Below are 15,915 nucleotides of genomic sequence, written 5' to 3'. Positions count from 1 at the left end.
CACGCCAGGCCTCCCTGTCCAACACCAACTCCCGGAGTTCACTGAGACTCACGTCCATCGAGTCAGTGATGCCATCCAGCCATCTCATCCTCTGTCGTCCCCTTCTCCTCCTGCCCCCAATCCCTCCCAGCATCAGTCTTTTCCAATGAGTCAACTCTTCGCATGAGGTGGCCAAAGTAATGGAGGTTCAGCTTTAGCATCATTCCTTCCAAAGAAATCCCAGGGCTGATCTCCTTCAGAATGGACTGGTTGGATCTCCTTGCAGTCCAAGGGACTCTCAAGAGTCTTCTCCAACACCACAGTTCAAAAGCATCAATTCTTTGGCGCTCAGCTTTCTTAACAGTCCAACTCTCACATCCATACATGACCACAGGAAAAACCATAGCCTTGACTAGATGGACCTTTGTTGGCAAAGTAATGTCTCTGCTTTTCAATATGCTGTCTAGGTTGGTCATAACTTCCCTTCCAAGGAGTAAGCGTCTTTAATTTCATGGCTGCAGTCACCATCTGCAGTGATTTTGGAGCCCAGAAAAATAAAGTCTGACACTGTTTCCCCATCTATTTCCCATGAAGTGATGGGACCGGATGCCAAAAATAGAAATTAATGTTCACTCCCTTTAACTAACTACCCCAAGCTGTTATCCACTCAAAGGGGCATCATTCACATTGTATTCTCTGACTGGTACTCACTGGAGTTGTACAAGCCAACCAGTAAATTGCTCTCATCCTAATCTTGAACTCTAGTTACAGGAAAACAGCTTTACCACGCAAAAGGAGTAAAACTGTGTTTAGAACAATGTCATCGTTTTAGATTCCTTGATTTCAGTAAACTTCTAAATAATCATACCATGACAATTTACCTCTTTGCTATGTAAATATAAACTGAGTAATCAATTATCATTCAAGATGACCTAGAGACATAGACAAAAGTTTATGATAAAAAATTCAAAATTAAGGAAAAACAGTATTTTAGGGAAGAAGATATCACAAAGGACAGTACCAAAAACAGTAGCTCCAGTCCAGAAATCTTTTCAGAACATTCTCAACTAAGGCAAACAGAATAAGTATGAAAAAGTACAAGTGGCAGAAGTAGAAAGCACAGGGCTAAACCGATTCAAACAGAATCCAGGCAATGCTCATGGTGACAATGGCCACAAAGGATTCTGCAATCCTGCCTGACTGGAAGAAAACTGCAAGAATAACATACTGGAACTAAAGGGGTTAGAAGACTATGAATTTTACTCAACAAGTTGCCAGTTTAACCATGGGCTATAAAATGATCTTCACTTACGTCTGAAATTAGGCTTCTCCTATTTATACGTTAGAGAATCCAAAATCATTTTCTGAGAAAAATCTTGACTCTGTCCTCCTCTCCACAGGGAGGGCAGAGCAGCCTCCTACTATTCACAAAGATGTCACTACCAGTGCCTTTAAAATTTCATATCCCATCAAAGCCCAGTTTGTTTATAAATAAAGCTTCTCTATGCACTTAGCTGGCAAAAAAGAAGGGGAAAGGTGAGAGATCATTGCATTGCCAACAGTTCTCAGACAGAGAAGATAAGTTATCAATATACTCAGAAATTTGATGTTGAAAATGATATCCAAGATGAGTTGTCTGAAAAATAACCTAATATCGAACCTAGGACTAGGTCAGACCATTCCATTAGTCCCTGTAATTCTACTGGGATACACATTGAGGGATACCACAAGAAAAGGTCCGATGTTCACTTAAAATATGTTAAGGATTTTCTTTTATCATATCACATCACAATCAAACTGTGAATGAAATGTCTAATTTTAATATCAGAAATAGCTTCCCTTTCCCTGGGCACTGGATTTGTTTTTACCTACACTGTTCTCCTCTTCAACAACTTTGAAAAATCTGAGAGCCAAAGCAGTGCCCCACCTGTAGACAGTACTTTATTTACTACTTTAATCTCTGGTCCCACGACTGAGCCCTACTTCTCTCCCTTCTTTGTACTTTTTTTTTTCCAGTTAAAAAATGTACTGAATATCTACTACCACCTCCTTGGATCTTTTAACAGAACTTTAAAAAACAAAAAAAGAAAACATCTTCTAATTTTTCTAGTCTTAATCTTAAGAGCACTCATGTACTTGAAGGCAGAAAGAAAATCTACTCCAGTTCAAGTACTATGACTTCTCATAAATTTTGGAAATTACTTAACTACCTCAAAATCTCAGTTTATTCAGCTATGAAATGGGATTAATTCTACTTATCTACAGCAAAGAGATAACACTAGCAAAGTACTTTTATACAGTACCCGGCACATTAACATTCACATGGTATTAACTATTTCATCAACTTCCTTTATATCTAATCCCTGAGAGAAAAGACCTGGGGACTATATAAGCTGACTGCCTGCAAACTCCCTATATGAATGACATTCCCAAAAATCTTGAGATTATAACTAGCTTCATGACAACACATATAAACTAACTGTAAAAGTTCAAAGAATATCATATTCTGAATTAACTTTATTATGCCACAGTACTCAGATATTTAGTGAAGTGCCAGCCTAAATGTGACTGTGAAGGTATTTTTCACATGAGATTTAAAACAACAGAGTTTGAGTGAAGCAGATTATTGTACATAATGTGGGTTCAGTTCAGTTGCTCAGTGGTGTCCGACTCTTTCCAACCCCATGAACCACAGCACACCACGCCTCCCTGTCCATCACCAACTGCCACAGTTTATTCAAATCCATGTCCATTGAGTCAGTGATGCCATCCAACCACCTCATCCTCTGTCGTCCCCTTCTCCGCCTGCCCTCGATCTTTCCCAGCAGTGGGGTCTTTTCAAATGAATCAGTTCTTCGCATCAGGTGGCCAAAGTATTGGGAGCTCCAGCATCAGCCCTTCCAATGAATATCCAGGACTCATTTTCTTTAGGATGCACTAGATGATCTCCTTGCTGTCCAAGGGACTCTCAAGAGTTTTCTCCAACACCACAGTTCAAAAGCATCAATTCTTCGGCACTCAGCTTTCTTCACAGTCCAACACTCATATTCATACATGACTACTGGAAAAACCATAGCTTTGACTACACAGACCTTTGATGGCAAAGTAAGGTCTCTGCTTTTTAATATGCTGTCTAAGTTGGTCGTAGCTTTTCTTCCAAGGAAGCAAGTGTCCTTTAATTTCATGTCTGCAGTCACCATCTGCAGTGATTTTGGAGCCTAAAATTATGTCTCTCAGCATTTCCCCATCTATTTGCCATGAAGTGATGGGACCAGATGCCATGATCTTAGTTTTCTGAATGTTGACCTTTAAGCCAACTTTTTCACTTGCTTCTTTCACTTGCATCAAGAGGCTCTTTAGTTCTTCTTCGCTTTCTGACATAAGTGTGGTGTCATCTGCACATCTGAAATTATTGATATTTCTCTCGGCAATCTCAATTCCAGCTTGTGCTTCATCCAGCCCGGCATTTCTCATGATATACTCTGCATGTAAGTTAAATAAGCAGGGTGACAATATATAGCCTTGATGTATTCTTTTCCTGATTTGGAACCAGTCTGTTGTTCCATGTCCAGTTCTAACTGTTGCTTCTTGACCTGAATACAGATTTCTCAGGAGGCAGGTCAGGTTGTCTGGTATTCCCATCTCTTTTAAGAATTTTCCACAGTTGATTGTGACCCACACAGTCAAAGGCTTTGTCAGTCAATAAAGCAAAAGTAGATGTTTTTCTGGAACTCTCTTGCTTTTTCGACGATCCAACGGATGTTGGCAATTTGATCCCTGGTTCCTCTGCCTTTTCTAAATCTAAGTTGAACATCTGGAAGTGCACGGTTCACATACCGTTGAAGCCTGGCTTGGAGAATTTTGCTAGTGTGTGAGATGAGTTCAATTGTGCAGTAGTTTTGAGCATTCCTTGGCATTACCCTTCTTTGGGATTGGAACGAAACATACCTTTTCCAGTCCTGTGGCCACTGCTGAGTTCTCCAAATGTGCTCGCATATTGAGTGCAGCAGTTTTATCATCATATAGGATTTGAAATAGCACAACTGGAATTCCATCACCTCTGTTAGCTTTGTTTGTAGCGATGCTTCCTAAGGCCCACTTAACTTTGCATTTCAGAATGCCTGGCTCTAGCTGAGTGATCACACCATCATGATTATGTGGGTCTTGAAGATCTTTTTTGTACAGTTCTTTTGCATATTCTTGCTACCTCTTCTTAAAATCTTCTGCTTCTGTTATGTCCATACCATTTCTGTTGTTTATTGTGCCCATCTTTGCATGAAAAATTCCCTTGGTATCTCTGATTTTCTTGAAGAGATCTCTAGTTTTTCCCCTTCTATTGTTTTCTGCTATTTCTTTGCAGTGATCACTGAGGAAAGCTTTATTTTCTCCTCTTGCTATTCTTTGAAACTCTGCATTCAAATGGGTATATCTTTCCTTTTCTCCTTTGCCTTTTGCTTCTCTTCTTTTCATAGGTGTTTTTAAGGCCTCCTCAGACAGCCATTTTGCCTTTTTGCATTTCTTTTTCTTGGAAGTGGTCTTGATCCCTGTCTCCTGTACAGTATCACGAACCTTCATCCATAGTTCTTCAGGCACTCTATCAGATCTAATCCCTTGAATCTATTTCTCACTATACTTCCACTGTATAGCCATAAAGGATTTGATTTAGGTCATACCTGAATGGTCTCGTGGATTTCCCTAGTTTCTTTAATTTAAGTCTGAATTTGGCAATAAGGAGTTCATGATGTGAGCCACAGTCTGTACCAGCTTTAGGATGTTCTCATCTTTTAGTGTTTAGTCTTTGATTTATTTTTGCTGGCACTTGGTGGGCCTTTTCATTTGAAGAGTGATCCCTTTAGTACTGGGAAGTTTTCTCGTGTTTTCTTCTGCAAACTCCTAGTAGCTGGTGGCCCTTCTGAATTAATTGCCCATTTTTCTTATCTCTTTCTTGCATCTTTTCCATCGTTTTGCTTTGTGTCTTTTCAGAAATTCACTGACATATTTTCCATCTCTTTAAATATTTAATTTTGACAGTTACTGTTTCTGAGAACTGTTCTCTTTATCTGTAACATTTTTAAAAAGTCCTCTGTTGTCATAGGTGTATAGTGCATGTGTCTGTGCTAAGTCGCCTCAGTCATGTCTGACTCTTTGCGACCCTATGGACCGTAGGCTCCTCTGTCCATGGGATTCTCCAAGTGAGAATACTGGAGTGGGCTGCCCTCTCCTTCTCCAGGGATAGGTATATAGTAAGAGTTTCTTTATAGTGTAAATTTGTTTTTTTCTATTTGTTTATTTTGATATTTCCCATAGTGCTGCAGACTTCCCCTAAGTGATTATTTTTGGTTGCTTGTTTAAAATAGGAGGAAATAGAAAATTAATGTTAAATTTTGCTGTGGGGTAAGTGGGCTTTAACTGGATAATCCTATGGTTATTTTAAGAATCTTTGAATGCCAGGGAGAGAGGCTCCTTATTATTATGAGGTTGTGGTCTTGTTTCCTGCAGCTTGTTCATTCTCTTTCAGTTTAGGGTTAAGAAGATATTTCCTTGATTGGAGTTCAGTGCTTGGCTATCGGCTTTACTGGGTGCTGAAGTCAGGGAAGGCGTGAAGTTGACCTCTCAGTATTTAGTCCTTAAGTTAATTCCTTATTTCTGGCCTAACTCACTGTCAGTACCCTCTATCATGCCATAATGGATATAAAATTTCTGATACCCAGTAATTCTTACTTAATGGATTTCAGAATCCTGTGTATTGCTCTCTAGCTTTTGTCAGTGTTAAATTTTACCCTGTTGTTTGTTTCTTCTGTGGTCAGTTGGCATTTCTTCCCTTCTGTTCAAAATTTCTTAACCCATAAGTTATATTGCTAGTTTTGTTAGTAATAAACCTATTAGCAGACTTCTCAGAGTTTGCAAATCTCTCCTACCTCTCGTCAGATTTTACAGAGAAAATGGAATGTGTGTGTATGGAGAGCACATGAGATTGCTTGCCTGACTGATTGAGACGTTTTTAATCTTAAGAAAAGTTTTGTATAATTGTAGAAGCTAGTGACGGAGAAGGCAATGGCACCCCACTCCAGTACTCTTGCCGGGAAAATCCCATGGACGGAGGAGCCTGGTGGGCTGCAGTCCATGGGGTCACTAAGAGTCGGACACGACTGAGCGACTTCACTTTCACTTTTCACTTGCATGCACTGGAGAAGGAAATGGCAACCCACTCCAGTGTTCTTGCCTGGAGAATCCCAGGGACAGGGGAGCCTGGTGCGCTGCCGTCTCTGGGGTCGCACAGAGTCAAACACGACTGAAGCTACTTAGCAGCAGCAGAGGCTAGTGAGCCTGCACCTGCAGGGTAGACCGGAAACCCAGGGAAGCACTGATGTTGCAGCTTGAGTTCGAAGGCAGTTTGGAGACAAAATTCCGTACTTGGGGAACCCTACTTTTTTTTTCTCTTCAGGCCTTCAACTGATTTGATGAGGCCCACCCACTTCTAGAACTAACACCCAAAAAAGATGTCCTTTTCATTATATGGGAGTGGAATGCAAAAGTAGGAAGTCAAGAGATACCTGGAGTAACAGGCAAATCTGGCCTTGTAGTACAGAATGAAGCATGGCAAAGGCTAACAGAGTTTTGACAAGAGAACACACTGGTCATAGCAAACACCTTTTTCCAACAATACAAGAGAAGACTCTACACACGGACATCACCAGATGGTCAACACCAAAATCAGAGTGATTATATTCTTTGCAGCCAAAGATGGAGAAGCTCTATACAGTCAGCAAAAACAAGACCGGGAGCTGGTCCCATCACTTCATGGCAAATAGATGGGGGAAACAATGGAAACAGTGACAGACTTGATTGTTTTAAGCTCCAAAATCACTGCAGATGGTGACTGCAGCCGTGAAACTAAAAGACGCTTGCTTCTTGGAAGAAAAACTACAACTAACCTAGACAGCATATTAAAAAGCAGAGACATTACTTTGCCAATAAAGGTCCATCTAGTCAAATCTATGGTTTTTCCAGTAGCCATGTTTGGATGTGAGAGTTGGACTTAAAAAAAAGTCGAGCACTTTTGAACTGTGGTACTGGAGAAACTGCACTCACTATGCCAGCAAATTTGGAAAACTGAGCAGTGGCCACAGAACTGGAAAAGGTCAGTTTTCATTCCAATCCGAAAGAAAGGCAATGCCAAACAATGCTCAAACTAGCGCACGACTGCGCTCATCTCACACACTAGCAAAGTAATGATTTGCTAGTAATGTCCCTTGGACTGCAAGGAAATCCAACCAATCAAGGAAATCAGTCCTGAATATTCATTGGAAGGACTGATGCTGAAGCTGAAACTCCAATACTTTGGCTACTTGATGCTAGAACTGACTAATTGGAAAAGACCCTGATGCTGGGAAAGACTGAAGATGGGAGGAGAAGGGGATGGCAGAGGATGAGATGGTTGGATGGCATCACCAACTCAATGGACATGAGTTTGAGTAAACTCTGGGAGTTGGTGATGGACAGGGAAGCCTGGCATGCTGCAGTCCATGGGGTCATAAAGAGTCACACACAACTGAGCAACTAAACTGAAAGCAGGGTAGGGTACAGAAAAGGCCACCTAACAAAGCAACAAACCTCATACAAACCCAAGCAGCCAACCCATCAGGAATACCAGTTACAAAATTTTAAGGTAAGTGATATTCAATTTTGTTTCTACAAAGGCAAATTATTAGTCAAGTGTAATATTATTAGAAATGTACTAAGGATGTCATTAAGTAAAGAGGGCATAGCTAAAGAAACTGACATCCAGGAAAACAACAGCTTCACTCAAGGAGAGCAGAGACACTTGGGGATGACAGGTGTACAAGCCTGGAGCACGGCAAACACAGACAGAACAGGACAGTGACAGAGGGCGTTGGAAGCAGGTAGTTTCAGTAAACTCAGAAGTCTGCCCAGGACCGTAGGTAAAGAAGTCTGTTCTATAACAGTTTAGAAATGCAAGCTAAAAAATAACAACACTGGAACATCCCTAGTAGTCCAGTGTTTAAAGAATTCGCCTGCCAATCCCTGGTCTTGGAAGATTCCACACACCTCAGGGCAACTAAGCCAGCGCACCCCAACTGCTGAGCCCCTGTCCTAGATTCTGCAAGCTGCAACTACAGAGCCTGAGAGCCCTGACTGAAGCCCCCACCCAGGAGCCCGCGCTCCATGCCAGAGAAGCCACGGCAAAGAGCAGCCTGCACACGGCTGTGCCTCCCACTCACTGCAACCAGAGAAAGCCTGTGTGCAGCACTGAAGACCCAGGACAGCCAGAAACTAAAAATAATGATAACACAGAGCAAATTTTAAGTAACAGGGGAAAGGAAGAAACCAAAAGATACTAGGAATACAGTGATGAACACATGATTAATTTTATTCCACATTTTAAACTTAAAAGACAGAAAAGTAAATGCTCAGTCAATGTAAAGTAAAATTAAAATATGTTCTGCTTTATACTACATCAAACTAATAAAAGCAAAAGTCAACTGAATCAAACAGAGGTAAAACAGAAAGGCCACAAAATATACCAACTAAAACCGTAAACTGGGAAACTCTGGTTGGGCCAAAAATTTCCTCTCTTCATTTTCTGAATTTAGAAACTGGCATTTTAATGTTTGTGTTAAAGGGCTTATTTATCTGAGTTCAATTCTGTTATTTTGGTAGTTAAGGATGACTTGTGGCAATGATTAATGAAAAATACATGTTTGTGAAGAATTGACTATCTATTTAAAATGTCTAAATTGAATACAGTGAGGGAATAAGAAATAAGACGGAAAGAAACAGTGAATTAAGAGCAATGAAAGTTGCTTACATAAAAGTAGTTAACACTATGCTTTTCAAGTTGTATTTCAAATAATTTAAAGAAGCAATGAAATACATTAAGTCTACAAACAAGATTTAGTATTAAAGTAAACATAATTTAATTTTTAGTAAGAAACAACAGGCACTTTATGTTGGGACAGACAATGACAGAGGACTCTGGGAGTACACTGGCCATGAAAGGTCACCTAACAGAAACTCTATGGGACAAAATGCCCCAATGAAAGACCTGGGCCAAGGGGGTCACACCCAGCAAAGGCATAAATCCCATAACCCCAGGGAACCTATCATTCTATCTTGAAGGAATCCCAAGTTCTCCCTTTCAGCCAATCAAACTCTGCCCCCTCTTTTTCCCATTATTCGTAAAAAAGTCAAATCTCTTGTCCAAGTGACAAACTTTCAAAAATCTATGGCTGCTGTTTTGTCCTACTGTTTCCACTTTCCAGTATTTTCTCTTCTCCACTGATTGTACAAGGTGTTTGCCTCTCCTTTGTTTGTTCTTCCGATTGCATTAGTGGTAAAGAACTACCCCCTGTCAATGCAGGTAGACATAAGAGACGTGGGTTTGATCCCTGAGTTGGGAAGATCCCCTGGAGGAAAGCACGGGCAGCCCACTCCAGTATCCTTGCCTGGAGAAGCCCACGGACAGAGGATCCTGGCAGGCTACAGCCCATGGGGTCCCAAGACTCAGCATGCATACACACCCAAATTTCACTGAAACCCCTCTAACTCAAAGCATATAATATTAATCATCAATCTCAACAGAAAAAAATCTCTACTCTTAAAGGCTATGAATGTTCTTACAAGGTTGATCAGTTACTCTTTACTAACATTCAACTAAAGGGTATACATTTTGTCGTGACCAATATACTGTCATTTCATTTGCATAGCTACTTTACATGTACTAAATTTGTATTTTATTGTTCAAGTGTAACTCAAAAGATCAACAGCAAAAAGATGTTCACTAAAGCACAGAAGTTTAAAAAAAAAAAAAAATCAGTGAACACTACTATTCAGAAAAATAATATTAGTGGAAAAAAGACCCCAGTACAAATATGTAACAAATGAGTATGTGAAGTTGGATCTGCAAATGTAATAAATCGGCACTGTCTGCTGCCCCCACATACAACGTACAAATAAGGAAAACAAAAACTACTATCTGACAACTGAATCTTATTGAACCAGGGGTCCATTGTGTTTAGTTCAATGTACTGACTGGAAATGTTGTCCAAGAGTAGCATGAAGCCATAAAAAGCTGTAAATACCTTTTAAACAAATCTCAGTGATGCAAAAAGAACAATCATCTTTTCAGAACAAGTACCATAATTTTTTTAATATTACACAGATGAATTCTGCCTTTAATAATGAAGGAGCCCCTAACTACAGGACTATGTTTAAAAGTTAAAAATTTGTGTGTTAAAAAAAAAAGGCCCAAATCACATTACTGCTGAGAAGCTTGTAAAACTAGTCTTAACATGTATTAACAATATTTTGCTCAGAAGAAAAGCAGCACAAGCTAAAATTCTTATTAAACAACTCTACTTGATGTCATAAATCACCAGTGGCATTCTTGATAGGAAACGACTATCCCATATATATGGTAGAAGAAATTTACAACTGAAAAAACTATACAATATGAATTTCTTTACAACTGAAAAAACACCTAACCACACGATATGAATCACCTCTTGGCAAATATGTAAGCTATTGAATTCAATGACTGTTTGATGCTTTTAATCTCCAAAACCATGCTACATTAGGGACTTTTTTTTTTTTTTAATTCAGTCAATGATGGTTTTTTAAGTAATGATATAGCCTGGAAAGGACATCCTGGTTTCACACAAGGATGCAGTAGCTACAAGCACTACCTGAATGAAAGGGTGCTCTGAATATCCATATTATCTACAGCACATCCCTCCTCCTCCTGGTCTCAAGGAAATAAATCAAATTACAGCCACTGAACATTTCTCTTCTATCACATAAAGAAACAGTTTCATAAATACAAGATTTGTTTCACACTTATGAATCATGGTTGTTTGTAAAGTAAAAGATAAAATTAACATTTATTATACTGACAATGTCAGTGTTTCAAATAGCACTTCAATGATTTTTAATACATTCCTAATGTAGTATATTTAACCAATATAGTCAATATCTTGAACCTATTACTTGGGAAAATATTACTTTTATTTTAAAGATAACAAGAATTTTTAAGAATACAAATAATTGGTTTGTTCATCAAGATCAAACACTTTCCAAATTTAAAGGGTTTCCTCAATTATTAGAATATTTTTTAAATTTATTACCAGGCAAATCTAAAAACCATATGCAAACACTACATTTACATGAATACTTTTAGAGTCAAAAGCATCCAAAAGAGGATCAGAAATCTACTGGTTATCTCTCAAGATTAAACAGTAAGCATCCTAACTCTGGGCATCTGACGCACTAAAGGTGATCCTCCATGTGTCTTTCCTATTTTTATAACTTAAAGTTTCTCTAGGATTTCTGGAGATGATGAAATATAATGAAAAATTTATATAAGAAATATAATGGAAGACATTCAACAGTAGCTCTTTAACAACTACAGCAACCAATCTATGTCAGCATAGGAGAACAAAACAGCAGCTATTGTTTGCTATCTTTTGCACTGTTAAAACAAAGGATACAAAATAACCATAATCTATAACTCTCGATGGCCTGAGAAATACTAAAGAGCCATTATCCAGCAAAGCTTTAGTCAAGACAATTAGTAAAAACCTAGAGAGCCAAGTACAAACATCTGGCTAAGAAGCTTATCCTTTTTAGTTTATATCAAAAAGCTGAGGCAGTCTGTGAACAGCTTAAAGTTACAATAGGGTTTCACTAAATAGTTTACAAAAAAATTTTTTTAATGTTTTCCACTCTGCTGTCATTAGAAAATATGTTGGCCTTTTACTGAACCAAATATCCCAAAGGACCAAAGAAATTTTGAAACAATCCAAGATAAATCCACTGCTTTATGGCACAATGAAATCTAAGCAATCCTACAAGGAACTTTATAATCCTAAAATTTCCCACACATATTTCCTTACATATCTTCAAAGTGTATGGATGCATACCATATATATTAACACAGTTTTCCTTTAAAACCAAGATAAATAACTGTAGCAAACAAAACAGGAAAATTTAGAAAATATTTCTATTTGTAGGTTCTTAATAAAAAAGTTAAAAGTTTACAATGAAATTGTAAACAAGTATTAACCAGAACTCAAAAAAATTTAAGTATTTTAATATAGAGTTCTAAGTCTTCTATTAGCAAAAGAAATATTCAGCCAAAGAGACTTTTCATATGCAAAAAAAAACTTTTCACATCAACAGAAATTTTAAAAAAAGACTGTAAGTAAGAACACCAGTATTACTCAGGGACTAAAAGATAAATTTGCCAGTTCCAGGCCTAATAGAACATCCTTAAGGGTAACTGTACTTCTAGTAATAAGCATTTAAGTATTCAATAATCGTTCTTCTTGAAATCAGACTAAGCTGTGAAACTTTGTGCATATAACCAAACAGTGTCAAAAGTGCTTGACAATAATTAGATATACTGTACTGACACAGGAACAATGCATACATAAAACAAAATTTTAAAAGCTTAAAACATTTAATACAATGACAACAAAAAACAATGTAAACCTATGCGATAACACAACATAATGTATATAATTCAGAGATACACCATTATTAGCAAACAATTCAAAAGACTTCAGTATTAAAGAGTTGTTAAAATGAAAGATTCTTAGAAGCCAAAGTGTTGAGTCAGAGTAATCTGAAAAATTTACAAATAAATAGCAGGCCACCTAATCCAAACTTTAAGTATTGTTATATCAAAACATTAGGTAGAAAATTTTAAAAAGGTAATGAAAATTACTGAAAAACTGTAGTGCGTAAGTCTTGAGTCATTGCAAAACAGAACACTACCACATAAACCTGAACTAAAAACCTAACTTCTCCCTGTGAAGCTGTTTTTCCTTTGTCTAATTTTAGCTTACAGAATAGCTAATTGCTCCAAAGTTTGTTGTAATATTTTCTCTGCTTTATTAAAAAAAACCTACATATTTTTCCACATATTAATATGATCTCTGAAGTAATCTCTTATTAAGAATTTGATTAGCAGTACAGAAAGTTATCCTCTGAAAGTTACTTTCAGTTACTTCAACTATAGATCCGAAAGAAGTGTCATCTGTCCAGTGGAAATATAATGCAAGCCACATAAGTAATTTTAAATTTTCAAGGAAACACTTAAAAAAAACTAAAAACAGGTGAAATTAATTTTAATATTTTATTTAACCAAAAATACCCAAAATATCACCTCAACATGTAATCTACATTTTTAAAACTTGATGAAACATTTTATAATCTTTTTATTCACAATGAATGTTTAAAATAAAATGTGCAATTTATAGCACATCTCAACTAAGAGAGACTCATTTCAGGTGGTTAACAGTTAAGTGGATAGTGGTTGCTATGCTGGACAGCACAGGCCTAGAGCTCTTTCTCTGGTTTTTGAGATATTACACAAGTACAAAATACTAAAAGACTTGAAATGGGAACACACAATAAGAGCTAGGATGGGCACTGGGAAAGGTCAATTCAGCCATTTCCCTTGACTCCAACAGATGTAGGATGACATCACGTCGCAACTTATGAGGCAATCACTATCTGCTAGGAGTCCCAATTTATACCTGTTGTCATAATGTAATTATTAACAGCACCCCCTATGATTCTCAAAAAAGGCATCCCATTCTGGATAATAAATTACAGTTACCCTATCTATAGCCACAACATCCTCAAAGATAACTCCACATTCTTTGGAAGAAAATTTAAATTCTAATTCTGATGACTAGAAAAGGAGCTCTAAATCCAAAGGAAAGAATCCTAAATGTACTACCCTCATCAAAAAAAAAAAAAAAAAAAAAAAAAAACTGCTGAAAATTCCTTTTATTTTAAATTGCAGACTAAAAAAAAAAAGTAAGAATTACCTGTTGAACAAGGCATCTGGAAATTGGGATCATTGCTATCCAAAACAGGCAAACAGAACTGGTTACTTGCAGATCCTAGCATAGGATCCTTATCGCTGAGCATGTTCTTCAGCGAGTCCTCTAAGACATTTTGACTTGTACTAAAATCCTCACAGACTTCATTCTCCAGGTTGGATCCTAGAAATAGGGCATCATCTAAGTGTTCAGTAGGAATTAAATGATTAAATGTATCAACTATATCCATGAAGACTTCTGTGTGTCTTTCAGCCCTATAGAAAGACAAAAAAAATACCATAAGAAATAAAGCTATCAACTGATAATCACCTAAAACCAAATTATTTTAATAGTTTTGAGTCTATGAACACACTTAGGTTATTTCTAAATTGTTTTTAAAAAATCCTCACTGCTTTTAGAATATACATTTGGACATGTAGAACCAATCTTTGGTAAACAATGTTTCTCCATCATGCATGTAGAATTTCATTTTAACAGAGACCCTATTGAAGGTTCACTTAATTAATTTTAGAGAAAAAACCTATGAATATATAGTCCATTAACTTGACACATTTGAAAGAATTACATGGTTTAAATCATAAAAACCATATGTTTTTAACCATACTCTCTTCAAATTTAAGACTCAGACACTGCTTATTAGTAAAGGTCATATAAAAGAACTAAAATCAAATCATTTAAAGTACTGTCCCATATTTATTAAAACTGTAAACACCCTTGCTTTATTTACAATGCATTTAAATTATTTAAAGAAACACAAAAATTTTTTTGTGGGACAACAAGAAAAAAATGGAAAGAAACTATTAATTAAACCCAACAAATCAAAACTCAAAAAACTACACACACGCAGGTACAGATGTGCACACACACACACACTTGGAGGGAGCATCCCTTTTAAGATAAAATAAATGTCAAGAAAAGAAATGTATCCGATTTAAATTTGTCTTAGTGAGCTATGTGGGGCTCATACAGATATCAAGCTAATCCCCTATTCAAACTGTACCTAGACATTGCTCAACAAAGGTCATTTCAAGCTCTAGAGGAGCCTTAATTATCAAAAGCTGAATTATTATTGGTTTCAGAGAATAATGAACTAATAATGTATTTTGGGTGACAGGGAAGAGTCAACTAAATAAGATCTGCTGCTGCTGCTAAGTCGCTTCAGTTGTGTCCGACTCTGTGCGACCCTGTAAGACAGTAGCCCACCAGGCTCCTCTGTCCCTGGGATTCTCCAGGCAAGAACACTGGAGTGGGTTGCCATTTCCTTCTCCAATGCATCAAAGTGAGACGTGAAAGTGAAGTCGCTCAGTCATATCCGACTCTTAGCGACCCCATGGACTGCAGCCCACCAGGCTCCTCAGTCCATGGGATTTTCCAGGCAAGAGTACTGGAATGGGGTGCCATTGCCTTCTCCGAAATAAGATCTAGTAATATTTAATTAGCTAGAAAATTCCACTAATTAACCTACAACATCTTGGATTTCAAAATTACAAACATTAGCTCCAATTCTACCAAACTTTCCTCAAACTGTCCTTGAATTCTTTATCCTATAAAAATGAGAAGAGGGAGTTCAAAAACACTCTACAAACTTACTGGGTGTATATTATATGCTGCTAAACATTTTACCTACATTTTTAATTCACTTATTCCCAGTGATAATAATAACAGACTCTATTAATATCCTAGTTTTGGAAACAAAAGGCATTTAAACATATTCCCTGAAGTCAGACCTAAACATCCAAACCTAGATTTTAAGGCTATATGGCCCACTGCTGTAACTCTAACCCTTTCATACTGGTAGAAAGACAGCCTTCTACAAAGGTAGAAACTAACTAGATTTGACTCCTTTAAGGTTCTTCTTTTAAAAACATTTTCCAACTAGATTTGACTCCTTTAAGGTTCTTCTTTTAAAAACATTTTCCAACAAATCAGTAGTTGCCTAGGGCCTTGGATAAGAGAGGGACTGACTGCAAATAACAGGAATGTACTCTGAAGGATGATGAAAATGTCCTGAAATTTGACTGTACATATACCCTGAAATTTGACTGAGTACACATACCCATGAAAG

General features: G+C 37.4%; 1 protein-coding gene across 12 annotated transcripts in view; it reads right to left on the bottom strand.

Annotated features, from left to right (window-relative positions):
* The window catches only part of PHF3 (PHD finger protein 3), a 96,400-nt gene that overhangs the window by 69,091 nt on the left and 11,394 nt on the right, over positions 1–15,915 (bottom strand). For 8 of the 12 annotated variants that reach the window (XM_055534743.1, XM_055534746.1, XM_055534745.1 and 5 more), the window contains exon 2: positions 13,836–14,104. The exons of 2 other annotated variants lie outside the window; for them this stretch is intronic. In XM_055534743.1, coding sequence (XP_055390718.1) covers positions 13,836–14,079 — 244 coding nt within the window. In that variant the 5' untranslated portion in view covers positions 14,080–14,104. Of the gene's footprint in view, positions 1–13,835; positions 14,105–15,915 lie in introns of those variants that run through there. 2 more of the 12 variants (XM_055534748.1, XM_055534750.1) reach the window with 2 other exon arrangements.

Source organism: Bubalus kerabau, chromosome 9 (assembly GCF_029407905.1).
Source record: "Bubalus kerabau isolate K-KA32 ecotype Philippines breed swamp buffalo chromosome 9, PCC_UOA_SB_1v2, whole genome shotgun sequence".
Lineage (NCBI taxonomy): Eukaryota > Metazoa > Chordata > Mammalia > Artiodactyla > Bovidae > Bubalus > Bubalus kerabau.
Note: the sequence above shows the minus strand (reverse complement) of the source record. Positions and strands in the feature narration are given on the sequence as shown.